Consider the following 17537-nt stretch of genomic DNA (forward strand, 5'->3'; position numbering starts at 1 on the left):
ATAAATAAATAAATAAATAAATAAATAAATAAATAAGAAAAATAACAGCTCTCAAAAGAAACCAGCATGGCTGCATAAAGAACTTTCTGATAAATTGAAAGATAAAAAGGATAAGTATAAAAAGTGGAAAGAGCGGCACATAACTAAGGCAGAATATCAGCAAATAGCCTGAGCCTGCAAAGATGAAGTGAGGAAAGCTAAGGCTCAAAATGCACTAAAGCTGCATTTACATGGAGGGAAGTGTGTAATGGGGTGCCCCAGGGCTCTGTTCTAGGCCCAGTGCTCTTCAACATCTTCATCAACGATTTGGATGAGGGGATAGATGAGGAACTCATCAAATTTGCAGATGACACCAAGCCGGCAGGAATAGCCAATACTCCAGAAGATAGGCTTAAGATACAGGAGGATCTGGACAGACTTGAACAGTGAGTGCTATCTAACAAAATAAAATTTAGTGGTGAAAAAAGTTTCTATGTTTAGGCAAGAAAAACCGAATGTACAGGTATAGTATAAGTGGTATCTTGCTCAATAGTAGTAACTGTGAGAGGGATCTTGGAGTCCTAGTGGACAATCATTTAAATATGAGCCAGCAATGTGCTGCAGCTGCCAAAAAAAGCCAACACAGTACTAGGTTGCATTAACAGAGGGATAGAATCAAGATCACGTGAAGTATTAATACCACTTTACAATGCCTTGGTAAGGCCACACTTGGAATACTGCATCTAGTTTTGGTCACCATGATGTAAAAAAGATGTTGAGACTCTGGAAAGAGTACAGAGAAGAGCAACAAAGATGATTAGGGGACTGGAGGCTAAAACATATAAGAAACGGTTCCTGGAATTGGGTATGTCTAGTTTAATGAAAAGAAAGCCTAGGGGTGACATGATAGCTTTCATGGTTCCTGTCAATGCTGCAAACATTGGCATGTTTTTGCAATGACAGTGTAAGAGACAGCCTTTTGTTTAAACTGCTTCACTTTGAATCTTGAAGGGAGGGAATTTTTCTAACGTCTATTTTGAAAAGATAAGAAGCCCACGTACAGAATGGGAGGAGAGACCTGTGAAACTAATTGGATAATGTGATTTATGATGTGTAGATAAGGGCAGAGATTGTGTGTGTGTTACAATGGGTTTGAGGGGAGGAGATTTCAGATTCTGGCATCCCTCCATGAGTGCTGATATTTCATTTCATTACTAAGACTTTTTAGATAAATAATATGCCTGCAATTTGTTTGAATTGTCTTATTCATTGGAACCATGACAGTTCCGATTAAAAAGACACATCAAAGAGTACTGCATGATTATTGCAATATCTCAGGGGTTGCCACAAAGAAGAGGGAGTCAAGCTATTCTCCAAAGTGCCCAAAGGCAGGACAAGAAGCAACAGATGGAAACTAATCAAAGAGAGAAGCAACCTAGAACTAAGGAGAAACTTCCTGACAGTTAGAACAATTAACCAGTGGAACAACCTGCCTCCAGAAGTGGTGAATGCTCCAACATTGGAAGTTTTTAAGAAGAGACTGGACAGCCATTTGTTTGAAATGGTATGGGGTTTCCTGCCAGAGCAGGGGGTTGTACTACATGACCTCCATGGTCCCTTCTATCATCATCATCATCATCATCATCATCATCATCATCATCATCATCATCGTCATCATCATATATTGATATTGACACCACCATTTGTCATATGTAAAAAGATGATCATTATGAAAAAAAAGAAAAGCAGGAAAAGCAGTAAGTTCTAGATTTCATCCCATTGTATGTGACTTGTGATCACATCAAATTACTCATAAACAATAAAGCTGCTTCTGCTTGCTATATTTACATCACATTTTTCTGAGTTTACCTCATTGTATGGTACATGTTATATAGGTAAGCTATTCTTGCTTAAAAGTATTCAAGCTGTTAGTTTTGCCATTGCTGCCATTGGCAAATATCATTTTATAGTCGCAGAGCCTGTCCTATAGATAGCATCCACCCTTCCCCTAGATACTATTGACTCTGTTAGCCTTTCACAAGGCATTAAACACCTGGCTGTTTGCCCAGGTGTTTGGGCCAGGTAGTTAGATAAACTCTGTTGCTGTTGCTGTCTTTTTCTATGAATGGGGCCACTGCTTTATCCTTGGGTGCCCTGGTTTGTATGCTTGGGTGCCATGTATGATATGGTTAGTGATTTAATCCTCTTATACTGGCCAGGGTCACTGCTGTGAAGTGGGCAGCCATATAAATCATATACATAAATAAAGACACACTTGATTCATAATTCATTATGTTTCTGATTTCTATTGTGTATATTTATGATAATAAATGCACACTTCATCACTAGTCCTATAAATCTAAAAAACAAAACAAAACAGTATATTCCTACAATAAGGTGTCAAAACTCATACTTATCTGAAGGGAACATCTTAAAGATGAATGCTATTTGTACATATTCTGTGGGGAAATATTATGTAAGTAATTCTATATTATTTCATTACATTGCATTTGTAAGCCATTAGCAGGCTATGGGTGGCATCCTTTGCTCAGTTATTAAAACTTATTTCTAAATAGAATTGAAATAGCTTAATGAAGGCTGACATTAAAGTAACAACGTTGGAAGATTATTCATTGGGAGCTTTATCTGTTTTTGAGCCTCCATACTGCATCAGAAATTAACAGTATCATAGGAAAATCAAACAAATATCTGTTTTCTCAACAATTGCTTTAGCATTAAAAGTACAGAACTCAAATTATCTTAATGTATATGGAAATAGCTCAAAAGCTAATACATGAAACAATAGGTAACAAGCTTCTCATTGATGGAAAGGGATGAGAACAATTACTCCAATGCATTACACAAAAACGATACACAGTATTTATTTGTGATAAACTCAGTGCAAAATCCAGGAAAATAATTTCACTTTTATTAAATGAAATTCTATTCTTATAAAGAATAGAACCTAGAAAATTGATTTCCATAAAATACAGCACTCTGACAATAAATTCTGAGGCAAAAATAAACTTAAAAGAAATCAAATATTTTAAATGATTACCATAAAAACACCAAACACTAGTATGAATCACTGGACTGGCTTTTTCTCTCTTTTTTTTTACATAAAATTAATCTGAAAGCTTAACCAAGGAGACTTACACTGTTTCAGAAAACATTTCATTTCTGGGCAATTTGCATTTTCTCTTCAATATTGCTCAAACATCATCCTGAACTACTAGGAGATAAGAACTCAACTGCAGCTGTTACACATAGTTGGGGTAGCTATTTGGCAATGCCTGTAATATCACTGTTACTACTTCCCCATTTATATCAACCATTTTGCCTTCCTTTCCCTTCCCTTTTCACCTTTCTCTTTCTATCCCACAGAATTTTCCCTACTACTGTATACGGGAATTGAGACAGTCATTGCTGGAAAGGGGTAACAGTGTGAAAAGCCTTGATGCCAAAGAGCTTGGAGAATATTTTTTTTTACTTCAAAGTTGGAGTAAACAAACAAACAAAAAACTTTATTGTGACAGTACGGCTTCAAATGTTGCAGATGTGTAATTTGATAACATCATTTCATGTACAGAAAGGAATATTTATACGTTGGATAATTTCCAGATTTCTCAAGGGTTGACTCAGATGTTTTTTCCACACTTTAGCACATCTCTGCATTGATGTATTTGCTATAGGTACATAGCCTATTTTCTTATTGGGTTTTATTTTCCTTTTTAAGAGGCAGGGTTTATCCTTTTCTTTCAGAATTTTTTTTTTCCTGAAAGTTTCCTGTTCAGAAAATGACTTCAAACATTAGCTGTAGTAGGCTGCCTTCTAAGAAACCATTTATTTCTAAATACATACATCCTGCGATGGAACTTGAAAGAGGAGACACATTTGAGAACTGACTCCACGATAAGTACTTCGGAGAACTTTACATATATATAGTCATTATCTATACAACATTTTTATTTTATTTTATTTTATTATTTCATTTTATGTATCCCAATCTTTACTATTTTTACAAATAACTCCAGGCAGTGAACATATCCACCACACCTTCCTCTTCCTATTTTCCCCATAAAAACCATCTTGTGAGGTGGGACGGGCTGAGAGCACACGACTGGCCCAAAGTCACCCACCCAGCTTTCATGGCTAAGGCAGGACTTCATTCCCACCCTTTTATTGTCAAACAATGCTCATGTTGTCTGTTATTTATTATTTGCTGCCGTCCTCTCTTTTATTTTGAAATCAATTTATTTTCAGGCTAATAACCTAAGGAATGGCAATATTAGGCAAAAATAAAAGTTTTATGAGTAAAGTCTTGTTCTTTCCAGATGATTAGAATATTTCCATTACTGTATATTGACCCTAGATTATGATCCATATTGTGTAATGTTCCATTTTTGTTCATATATTCAATATTACTTCCATTATTATACACAAAGTGTATCACATCATACTTTGTCCTTTATTCATTTGGAATTTGTCATGATATAACAATACCATAGGAAGATGTCTTGGGATAACTAATACTTTTACAATAATTCCATTTTACAATAATTCTATTAGACCATTAGAATCATTTTATTTATTTATTTATTTATTGATGGGATTTATATCCCGCCCTATCTCCTGAAGGACTCAGGGCGGCTCACAATAAAACATATAATAAGTGCATAAATCAAGATAAATGAAATTGAGAACATCAGTGCAATAAAAAATTAGAGAATTTAAAAATGAATTAAAAATACTAAATATAAATTAATTAAGATGCCTGTCAGTCTAGGTCAGCTTGGTGGAACAGGTGTGTTTTGAGGCCGCGGCGAAAGGATTGGAGGTTTTGGGCTATCCGAAGCTCAGGGGGGAGCTGATTCCATAGGGTTGGTGCTCCCACAGAGAAGGCCCTCCCCCTGGGGGTCGCCAGCCGACATTGCCTAGCTGACGGTACCCTGAGGAGGCCTTCTCTGTGTGAGCGTACTGGACGATGGGAATTTGTTCCCGGCAGCAGATGGTCCTGCAAGTATCCCGGACCTAAGCCATGTAGGGCTTTAAAGGTAAGTACCAGCACCTTAAATCTCACCCGGAGGGCAACTGGTAGCCAATGCAGCTCCCGCAGGAGGGGTGTAATATGGGAGTATCGGGAAGCTCCCATCACAACCCGCGCAGCTGCATTCTGCACCAGCTGAAGCCTCCGGGTGGTCTTTAAGGGCAGCCCCATGTAGAGAGCATTACAGTAATCAATACGGGAGGTAACGAGTGCGTGGGTGACTGTACGTAGGGCATCTCGGTCCAAAAAGGGGCGTAATTGGTATATAAGACGAATCTGGGCAAATGCCCCCCTAGCCACGGTTCCCATGTGATCTTCAAAACTGAGTCGTGAATCTAGGAGGACGCCCAGATTGCGTGCTTTATCAATGGGAGGTAACATCTCTCCTCCTATAGTCAGAGATGGAACCTCTTGGACTAAACGAGATGACGGTATGTACAGCCACTCAGTCTTGGCCGGGTTGAGTCGAAGCCTGTTTTCTCCCATCCAAATCTGTACCGCTTCCAGACAACGGGACATCACATCGAGGGCATCACTGGGTTGGTTCGGGGTGGAGATGAATAGCTGGGTATCATCAGCATATTGATGATATTTCACCCCGAAGCTACGGATGATCTCTCCCAGCGGCTTCATATAGATGTTGAACAGGAGGGGCGAGAGCACCGAACCCTGAGGCACTCCACAATTAAGAGGCCTAGGGCTTGACCTCTGCCCTCCTGCCAACACCGTCTGCGAACGGTCCGAGAGGTAGGAGGAGAACCAACGCAGAACGGTGCCTCCCACTCCCAGCCCCTCAAGACGACGCAGTAAGATACCATGGTCGATGGTATCAAAAGCCGCTGATAGATCTAATAGGACCAGGACAGAAGAATAACCTCTATCTCGGGCCCGCCAGAGATCATTCACCAGCGCGACCAATGCCGTCTCCGTGCTGTGCCCCGGTCTGAAACCCGATTGGTACGGATCTAGATATTCAGCTTCCTCCAGGTTCAAAGGGAGCTGTCGTGCCACCACGCTCTCAACGACCTTCGCAAGGAAGCGAAGGTTGGAGACAGGACGGAAGTTGTTTAAAACAGCTGGGTCCAGTGCCGGTTTCTTGAGGAGGGGCCTTACCACCGCCTCTTTCAAGGCAGCAGGGAAGTACCCTTCACTCAGTGAGGCATTGATAACTGCTAGGAGCCAGCCTCGTGTAACCTCCCGAGAAGCATAGACTAGCCAGGAGGGACACGGGTCCAACAAACATGTGGCGGCACTTAGTTTCCCCATGATCTTGTCCACTTCATCCGGAGTCACAGGATCGAACTCTTCCCAAATGTACTTGGCCAACTTCATCGTTTTCCTCTCGTTAGATACTGCCCAGTCAGAGTCCAGACCAGCCCGAATCTGAGCAATTTTGTCCACCAGATATTTACTAAATTCCTCAGCCCGTCCATGTAGGGGGTCCTCTCCCGTCTCTTGACTTAAAAGGGAGCGGACCACTCTAAATAGGGCGGCCGGGCGATTATCTGCGGACGCAATGAGGGTGGTGAAGTAGGCGCGCTTTGCCACCCTCATTGCCACAAGATAGGATCTAGAAAAGGATCTTAACTGTGTTCGGTCAGACTCGGACCGACTGGCTCTCCAAATGCTCTCTAGGCCCCTTCTCTGGCGCTTCATCTCCCGTAGGTCCTTGGAGAACCAAGGAGCGAGTCGGGACTTGCGCCGGGTCAGAGGCCGCAAAGGGACAACGCGGTCGAGCGCCTCCGAAGCAGCCTGTTGCCAGGCATTAACTAAGGACTCGGCCGGGTTGTGGGAGAGGGAGGTGGGAATCGGTCCAAGCGCCATCTGGAATTTATCTGGGTCCATCAGGCGCCTGGGGCGGAACCACCTGGTCGGTTCCGCTTCCTGACATCGGGGGGTGACGTGACGGAGGCCCAACCGCAGGAGGTAGTGGTCTGTCCATGACAGGGGTTGTGATGTTGGAGTAACCCCACCCAGCCCATTTAGCCACTGCCCAGAGACAAAAATTAGATCCGGCATGTTTCCTCCCTCGTGAGTTGGGTCCTGAGTAATTTGAGTAAGGTCCATGGCCGTCATGGAGGCCATGAACTCTCGGGCCACTTCTGATGCACTGCCCAGGGAAGGTAGATTAAAATCTCCCAGTACCATAAGCTTTGGAAATTCGACCGCCAATCCTGAGATGGCGTCAGGTAGCTTGGGTAGAACCGTTGCTGTGCAGCTTGGAGAGAGGTATACCAGAAGTAGGCCCAACTGACCACCAGGACCCCACCTTAAGAGGAGGGATTCACATCCGTCTATCTGAGGGGCAGTGGCCTCCCGCGGATGGAGGGTCTCTCTGATAACGATCGCCACGCCACCTCCCCTACCCTGAGCTCGAGGTTGATGTAGCACACGGAAACCTGGGGGGGATAAATCAGTCAGAGGGACCCCTCCCTCTGGGCCCAGCCAGGTTTCCGTGATGCATGCCAGGTCTGCGCCTTCCTCCTCGATCAAGTCATGGATGAGGGGAGCTTTATTCACAACAGACCTGGCATTAAAATAGATCAGCCTGAGCTCAGGAGTCAGACCTCCCTCTTCCCCAGGGCAGCAAGCGGGAGCCAGAGGGTCAGAGCGCGCCACAGCAAGAAGATAGCGTGGGCGTGATCTCAGAATACGATATGACCCTCTGCTCCTCCATCTGCTGCCGTTCCCAATTACTGTGGGGATCGGTATCCCTGTCCCATCCCCCTGGTTTACAAGACTCTCCATGGCCCTCATATTGCCGCGACCATTGGCCAACTTAGGCTGAGACAGGTCCGGTGGGATCTTCCCCTCGATTTGCTGGGCCTGACCCTCCCCCCTCCCTAACCCTTCAAAAAATTTTAAAAGAAAACCCAAGAGCCTCTTCTTGGCGCCATGCCACCTCTCGGGGTCCCAGGACCCGTCATTAAGGAAACGGCGGCGTAGGTCTGATGGCCATCTCTGAGAGAGTGGGGAAGCTCTCAGGGCAAGTAGCTCACTTCTGGTGTAAGCCATCAGAGGTGGAAATAGGAGTAAAGGACGAGCTGGTAGGAACAACTGCATATCAAGACCACAGAGCTGAAGTAGTGGCTCCTGAGAACATGGTCACCCTCTCACAGTGATCAGGATCTCAGGGGGTCACCATCCAGCTCCGGGTAGGTCGCAGGAGGAGAGAGAGTCCGGTGAATGCTAGCATAGTCTGTTGGTGGATAACTTCGTAGCTCCGGTGATGAGCGGTGGTAGTTCATCTATCTCCATGCCTAAGATGTCATCGCGACCGAGGGGCTGTAGTCAGTCTTTTCAACTAATCCTCAATTTATCCTCAACATCACCAGCTTCAGCATACAATTCTTTTCCCCAACCTCTCATCCCATTGATTTACTGGCTGTTTAAAGTATCTGGGCATTCATTTGGAATGCTTTTCTTTAAAATGATTTATTCAATTTGTTAAGCGTGCAACACAAATTATGGTGTGGAACATTTTCACTTCAATGTCTCTGGTGGAAGTGTTGAGGAGCCAGAAGTCAGGTGAGGTGAAAATTCCTTGCAAATTTGTGTTTGCAAAATTCCACTGGGAAATTGGATTTAGCATATTTGCTAATGAACTACAGCTGAATTGGAAATAATTGGCCCAGATGCTAATGGTGACATTGTGAGACTGCAGGGCATGTAGATGATCCAAGACCAGCAAAACCAATGAAGGTGTTAAAAGCATGTACTCGACCACAAACTACTAAATTCTCAACAGCCCTCCAATCTGTCAACATTATTTGAGACAGTATTCAATGTAAAATTAAACAGCTATGTTTTCTTTGAATCTTCTCCGTACAGATTAATTTTAAAATTCTGCATTTGTTGTACATAGAGAAATATTGGAAGCGTAGGAAAAACATTAAGATAAATGTTCCACACAGGTTTTTTTTCTTAAATTGTTCCGCATCACATTTTTCTTATATTTACAGACAGAATATTTTCTTAAATTCTAGCACAGAAAGTTTGCTTACCAAAAAAAAAAAATAGAACACTTCAACATCCTTTGAGAGATGAATCATTTAGAATTCATCAAACAAAATCCAAATATATCATGTAAGCAAAAGAAGTTGAAAGAGCTGGTGGATGATTTGAAAACTGTTGTTCTTTGTTAAGGGAATTACTAAACAAATCATCTTAAATATAACGTATACTAATTTCTTTAGGAACATCAATCCAGTCAGATCAAGTCAAGTTTACCATCTGTTGTTCTGCTCGAAAATTATATTATACAGCTTCCTTTGCATGGTTTGCACACAAGCTGTTCTTGTCACTTTGCCTATTGTGATGATTCATCTTAATATTCAATCAGAGGTTTAAAAAGAGTGACAAAAGTCCACATATGGATAACAAGCTGTTTCTTCAGTAAATATTTTGCTGTTTATTAAATGCATTCTTATGGCATACAGCTGCTACAATCATATTACAAAACAATGTAAACATAGATGAAATAGCTACTTCCAAATTCTCACCTATTTCATTAAGCACCTGTTCATATTTAATGTAGTAAACTAATCATTATTAACATATCTATCTGGTAGTTATAAGGGTGGTCAGATAATTAAACAATATTTCCCCTTTTCAAAACTTTCTATTTTTTTAAGAATATGCATGCCTCTCTAATTATCAGGTAAATATTTTTTTAAAAAAATAATGCCAGTACAGTTTTTTTAACAGATTGGGATGGTTATTTTAATAATGCTTATTCTTCTATTAAGTCTTAGTCTACCCATAAACAAAACTTGTTTCTTACAGTGTAATCCCATTAGTTGTTTTTTTTTACTGGTGATAACCAAAAAGGGTGATGGTGGTATCCATGCCCCCAAACTCCGTTCATTCCGCCGGGACCTGAAGACCTGGCTCTTCGAGCTCTCTGGCCCAGGCTAAGAATATTTTTAATTTTAATTTTAACTGGGTTTTAATTTTCTCAGGGTTCTATTTAATCTCTTTTACCGTAATTTGTTTTAACGTTTGTATTGACTGTTTTTAAATGCCCTGTAAACCGCCCTGAGTCCTTCGGGAAAGGGCGGTATATAAATCTAAATAAAATAAATAAATAAATAAATAAATAAATAAATAAATAAATAAATAAATAAATAAATAAATAAATAAATGTCCTAAGAAACCCCAAAGACATAATTGGGTTAGAAATCCAAGGAGTATACGAAATCTCATGCACCACCTGCACCACCACATACATCGGGCAGACCAACAGAAGAATAAGTGCACGCATTGAAGAGCACAGGAACTCACTCAGAAAGGGAGAACAAACTTCATCCCTGGTCCAACACTTTGAAGCCACAGAACATGAAATTGATTTTTAAAAAAGCAAAACTATCGGCAAAACTGAACATTTTAACAACAGAATAATCAGAGAAGCCATTGAGATAGAAAAACGCCCCCACAGCATGAACAAACGAGATGATACCTCTCGCCTACCAACCATTTGGAAACCCGCCTGGATTGACAGACGAGTCCCAACCACCAAGAATGATACCAGACCCAAACTCATGATAACATCACATGACATCACCACCACACAACCATTCAAAAAGCAAATCCGAACCCACAATAAAGACGCACAACCACAAAACAGAAACCTAACTACAGCTGCAACATCAGCCACTTTAAACCCCTCCAAACCACACAATAAGCAAACTGACACCCACAATAAAAACATGGCACCACCACAAACACGAAGCTGAACAAAAGCAGCACAACTCACCAGCTCAGGTCTAAGGCTGGCAGCTGAGACCAGCCCATCCACTCAAAACACACCCCCACCCAATCAGAACACCCCCCCATTCAAAACACACTCCCACCCAATCAGAACACACCTTATCCCCCACCCAATCAGAGCACACCTCCACCCACAGAACACACCCCCTCTGGCAGTTTAAAAAATAAAAAGAGGAACAAACAGCCACTACCACATGCTTCTCCCAGAAGAAGGAAGCTGAAGCCACCAGCCTGATGATGACGGATGGGATTTCATCGAAACGTTTCTCTTACACCTTCAACTCTACGTGGGAAAAAACCAGAATGACCAAAGATCCATATATATATATATATATATATATATATATATATATATATATATATATAGTCATTCGGGTTTTTTCCCGCGTAGAATTAAAGGTGTAGGAGCAACGTTTCGACGGAATCGCATGCATCATCATCAGGCTGGTGGCTTCAGCTTCCTTCTTCTGGGAGAAGCATGTGGTAGTGGCTGTTTGTTCCTCTTTTTTAAACTGCCAGAGGGGGTGTGTTCTGTGGGTGGAGGTGTGCTCTGATTGGGTGGGGGATTAAGTGTGTTCTGATTGGGTGGGAGTGTGTTTTGAGTGGATGGGCTGGTCTCAGCTGCCAGCCTTAGACCTGAGCTGGTGAGTTGTGCTTCTTTTGTTCGGCTTCGTGTTTGTGGTGGTGCCATGTTTTTATAGTGGGTGTCAGTTTGCTTATTGTGTGGTTTGGAGGGGTTTAAAGTGGCTGATGTTGCAGCTGTAGTTAGGTTTCTGTTTTGTGGTTGTGCCTCGTTATCATTGTGGGTTCGGATTTGCTTTTTGAATGATTGTGTGGTGGTGATGTCATGTGATGTTATCATGAGTTTGGGTCTGGTATCATTCTTGGTGGTTGGGACTCGTCTGTCAATCAAGGCAGGTTTCCAAATGGCTGGTAGGCGAGAGGTATCATCTCGATTGTTCATGCTGTGGGGGCGTTTTTCTATCTCAATGGCTTCTCTGATTATTCTGTTGTTAAAATGTTCAATTTTGGTGATAGTTTTGTTTTTTTAAAAAATCAATTTCATATTCCATGGCTTCAAAGTGTTGGACCAGGGATGAAGTTTGTTCTCCCTTTCTGAGTGGGTTTTTGTGCTCTTCAATGCGTGCACTTATTCTTCTGTTGGTCTGTCCACAGAACACACCCCCTCTGGCAGTTTAAAAAAGAGGAACAAACAGCTACTACCACATGCTTCTCCCAGAAGAAGGAAGCTGAAGCCACCAGCCTGATGATGACGGATGGGATTCCGTCAAAACATTGCTCCTACACCTTTAATTCTATGCGGGGAAAAAACCCGAATGACCAAAGATCCACATACAAACACCCGCGAAAACCTCAGAAAACGCTTGTCGATCAGAAGGTCGGCAGTTTGGCGGGTCGAATCCCAAGTGCCACGTAACAGATTAAGCACCTGTTACTTGTCCCAGCTTCTGCCAACCTAACAGTTCGAAAGCATGTAAAAATGCAAGTAGAAAAATAGGGACCACTACGGTGGGAAGGTAAAAGCGTTCCGTGCGCCTTTGGCATCTAGTCATGCCGGCCACATGACCACGGAGACGTCCTCGGACAAGCGCTGGCTCTTCGGCTGTGAAACGGAGATGAGCACCGGCCCCTAGAGTTGGAAACGACTAGCACGCATGTGCGGGGGAACCTTTACCTTTTTATATATATAAAACCTGAAATATGGAAATAGACTCTTCAGAAGGATTAGGGTGTTCCCAACAGGAGCTCCATGTGACAACTTAATCCAAAGCTACTTCATTTATATCACTGTCTTTCAAACTTTGTAGCTTTAAGTTGTTTGGACTTCAACTCCCCAAATTCCCCAGGCAGTGGGCTGACTGGAGAATTCTGAGAGTTGAAGTTCATACATTCTAAATTTCCCAAGTTTGAAAGATGCTAATTTACAGAGAGAAAAAAAATAAATTGACATATAAATAAATAAATAAATAAATTGACATATAAAGTGGCCTTTTTATTTTTGACAAATGGCAGTAATTATTCTGGGTTTTGGTCTGAAATGTTGGTGGAAGGCAGGGAAGGAAAACAAAATTCTATCTTTTGCTTAGCTAGAGAAAATCAGCAGGAGTAAGGATGACTTAACACAGTGTTTCTCAACCTAAGATGTGTGGACTTCAATTCCCAGAATACCTTAGCCCACCATGCTGGCTGGGGAATTCTGGAAGTTGAAGTCCACATAACTTAAAGTTGCTAAGGTTGAGAAACATTAACTTAACAGATCTGTTTTGTAGCTCCCATCTCCTCTTCAAAATGAATTAATAAAGGAACTAAGAAATTACTTTTCAAATTCTACTGCTATTCTGACATTTTAGATTATTCTAAACCAAAATCAGTTGTAGAGGCAATATTATTTTATATCAGGACCTCCCATAGGAATTAGGGGTAGTTTGGTCTGGTGATTTAATTACCAGGCTAGAAATCAGGAGAGTCCTGCCTTAACTATTGAAACCTTGGACCAGTTGCTCTCTCTTAGCTCAACCCGCTTTTCAGGGTTGTTGTTGTGGGGGGGAAAAAGGTGGAAGGAGTTGTTCACTGCCTTGAATTATATAAAAAATAGTAAAGTCAGGCTAAAGAAAATATAAAAAATAAAATAAAACAAGACTTTGCCAACCCACAAAAGGTTGAATGTTTATTCATTGTTTAAATTAACATACACTTCCAAGAGTTTCCATATCCGGGTTGCAATAAAATGTCCAGTGGTGGTCCTAAGAATGTGTGTGCACTTCTCCAATAAAAGAATATCTAATGCAAGAGTTTAGTATTAGGACAATGGAAGCAAGTTCCACCTTGTCATTTCTGTAACTATAATTGCTCTGTAATTTAAGCATGTTTTAAAATCACGACAGCTCACATTCAAAATAACATCTCTTTCAAATCACAGGAAGACAATTTTCTTCTTTTCTATTGTATTAAGAACATGCAAGCAGTTGTAAACCACACAATAGCAATAGGGACAGAGGAAGAAATAAATATTAGTTGTGGATTTCAGAAATGAAAGTAAGATAAACCCCTTACCAACCTTTATAGTCATACACAGCTGGAAACATCTGCAAATAGATCCCACCAATTTCACTGATGCTTACTGTTAAGTAAATGTATGGCAGATAGCACTGCAGATCTCTTATATCCAGCAACCAGCCACGAACTGAGTTTTAAAAAATGCATTTTTTTCTCCCCTACTTGCTGCTGTAAGGCTTAAGAATCACAGTATTCTAGAAAAATGGCTGCCGTACTTTAACTAAGGTAAAAAGGAATGTGTTCAACAACGTAGTCATATTACTAGATTTTTAAAATAAAACCTGAACAAAATGTTTCTTCCTTAATATCATACACAATATATTTCTTTCAACATCACATTTCAAAATCAGATTTTCTGGGTAGCATAGAAAGGTAACTATTATTCAAAACTATAAGCTTGTAATTTTTTTTAAAGGGATCAGTCTAACTGCTTGCTGCTTTGGATATGGCCTAATAAATATATTCTACCATACCATCTCTTTCTCTTGTATTTTATATAAAAGGATGAATAGAGATGGAGAGAGAGAGAGAGAGAGAGTGAGTCAGATAATTTTTTGTTCAAATCAATACAATTTTTATTTAATTTTAATGAGCAACCATTCATTCCAAGTGAGAAATAACTACAGTAGCCATTTTTTTCTTTTTCACATGGAAATATAAATATTATATTAAATAAATATTTTATATTTCTAAACATCTTACCCCACACTGGGATCCACAGCAACTGCCATGGGATTATGAAGATCAAGATCAATCAGGGTCACACACACTGTTCCATTAAAGTTGCATACAAAGATCGTATGTATAGTATGATCCACAAAATAGAAGTTGCCCGTAAGCCAGTCAACTGCCATATGCTGTATATCTGTCATAGTGAAAAGAATATTGAATTAGTTATTACTTCAACATAACAAATCATTGAAATAATACTAGCTGAACAGTATTATACATCTGAAAGAGTTGGTGCTATTAATTCTATGAGAATTACATAAACTGCATAATAAACTATTTAAATAAAATTTAGTCAAACTGAAATGGATTTTTCTTTTTTAAAAAATGCTGTTATATTTTGTGGAATGTTTGGTGCTCTCTGAGCTTGGCTGTTTGCTTGATGTTTCATTACTCAACCACATGTTTATATGTGGAAATATACTACATATGTAGTATATGTAATAACTTGCCCTGCCCGTTTTGATGACATGTGTTTCTTGCCTTTCAGTTCATTTCTTCAAAGTTGGGGGAAATTCAGATTAAAGTATCCTACTGTAATAGAGATAATAATATTACACTTTAAAGGATGCAATGTTTCATAGTAATACTATTAGTAGTTATGATTTTCATCAAATATTTTCACAGAACTATATGAGTCTGATCATAAAAGTGAATTATGCTGTAAGAAATACGAATCACAAAAACCTGTAACAAATTCAAAGCTACTATGCTTGCATAATTTATTTTATTTTTGGTAAAATTATACATTTAAAATATAAAAAAGCACTGTGACCTTCTCAATCTTAAACTACAGTAAAAAGCAAACAAAACACAAACAAAATTCAGCTCTTGCTGCTTATCATTAAGAGTTAATATTTAAACAAGGATTAATGTATTACAAAGGAGTCATAGACCAACAAAAACACCTATAATTCCCCTCATGGTTTACATCATAATGGTCAGCTAAAAAAATAGAAGCAAGTGACGGGAAAAGAAACTTCACAAATCCTTGAGGAATTGCAATTATGAATAATCAATGCATATGGAGCATTAAGGAATGGCCGCATAAGAAAGTGTCGGCCCATAAATAAGATCTTCACACAGCATGGAAAGTATACTGTGTTAAACTATGGATTTTACTGCATGAATAGTTTAAAGAAAAACATGAAGGAAAACTCACTCATTGACTGCCAATAATTCCATAAGTTTATTACATTGATAGTTACAGGAAACATCTATTTAGGCAAAAGGTAAACTGAACCACCTTTTACTCAGAGAAAGAGACATAAGATAAGTCAATCTTACAACATGACTGGCAATCTACTTTGACATTTCCTTTTCTTAATCCATTTTATTCTGCTGTTTCCTTTATTATTTGTTTATTAAATTTATTTGCCACCTATCTCACCATCAGGCAACTCTAGACAACTTATAACAAAGTAAAAACAATATAAAAATTATAATAATAGATATTAACATTAAAATTAATAAAGATGGCTAAGGAAGGAAGCAAAATTCAAATGGGGTGGACGTAGAATCTTCTCTCATTGCCTGCAGTATGGAATGCCTCTATCAGCCCCAGGCCAATTGCCAGAAACAGGTTTTAAGGCCCTTTCAGAAGGCCAAAAGGATGGGGGCAGATCTCACCCCAAAGGGCCTGATGATTCAGAAGGTGGGAGCCATGGATGAAAAGGTTCTTCTCCTGGGCCCTGCTAGAGGGAATTCCTTGACCAGCAGGTTCCAGAGTATGCCATTTCTGTCAGTATGAGTGCGGAAAATGTATTGGGGTGAGACGCTATATTGTATTTCAGATGTCAACAAGTAGAGACAGTTGCCCTGTTTAAGCATGTCTCATAGCTCACAATTTGATATTTTAAATGGCAACACAGGGAATGGATTGGGAGGATTTTTATTCACTATATACCAATGCCCAGTGGTATTGCAATGTATTCCTAGTGTATAAAGAGAACCAATCTAGAACTGAGGATAATTTTCCTGACAGTTAGAACAATCAATCAGTGGAATGGTTTGCCTTCAGAAGTTGTGAATGCTCAATTACTGGAGGATTTTAAGAAGAGATTGGACAACCACTTGTCTGAAATGGGTTTCCTGCCTGAATAGGCAGTTGGACTAGAAGACCTCCAAGGTCCCTTCCAATTCTATTGCTCTATATTTATTAGTCCTAGCAAATATAATCTATGTAAGCCACTTTTAAACAATTTGATCATAGTTGTATATACTAATTACTGCATTAATATATTTTATGACGGATGCAACATGCAATTTAAAATTGCTTTATTTTGAGAAAAGAAGTTATAATACAGGAAGATTTACAAACTAAGCATATGCTGAAGTATCTGTTAAGTGTGAAAAACCAGGTCCAAACATGAAGGTTGTAATTTATGGCTTTATTCTTAAACCTATGCACAGGAATCTTCTCAGACTAATGCTTTGGTAAGGCCACACCTGGAATACTGCATCCAGTTTTGGTCACCACAATGTAAAAAAGATGTCGAGACTCTAGAAAGGGTACAGAGAAGAGCAACCAAGATGATTAGGGGGCTGGAGGCTAAAACATATAGGGAAGGGTTGCTGGAATTGGGTATGTGTAGTTTAACAAAGAGAAGAGTGAGGGGTGACATGATAGCAGTGTTCCAATATCTCAGGGGCTACCACAAAGAAGAGGGAGTCAAGCTATTCTCCAAAGCACCTGAAAGCAGGACAAGAAGCAACGGATGGAAACTAGTCAAGGAGAGAAGCAACCTAGAACTAAGGAGAAACTTCCTGACAGTTAGAACAACTAACCAGTGGAACAACCTGCCTCCAGAGGTGGTGAATGCTCCAACACTGGAGGTTTTTAAGAAGAGACTGGACAGCCATTTGCCTGAAATGGTATAGGGTTTCCTGCCTGAGCAGGGGGTTGGACTAGATGACCTCCAAGGTCCCTTCCAAC

At 40.2% G+C, this 17537-nt stretch overlaps 1 protein-coding gene across 1 annotated transcript in view; it reads right to left on the reverse strand.

Moving 5' to 3' along the window:
* LRP1B (LDL receptor related protein 1B) overlaps positions 1–17537 on the reverse strand; it is a gene marked incomplete at both ends in the record, with an annotated part of 948262 nt that overhangs the window by 361972 nt on the left and 568753 nt on the right. The window contains 1 exon segment of the mRNA XM_081314549.1: positions 14576–14738. Coding sequence (XP_081170675.1) covers positions 14576–14738 — 163 coding nt within the window.

The sequence above is a fragment of the Vipera berus genome (genome assembly GCF_964194415.1).
Source record: "Vipera berus genome assembly, chromosome: 1".
Classification (NCBI taxonomy): domain Eukaryota; kingdom Metazoa; phylum Chordata; class Lepidosauria; order Squamata; family Viperidae; genus Vipera; species Vipera berus.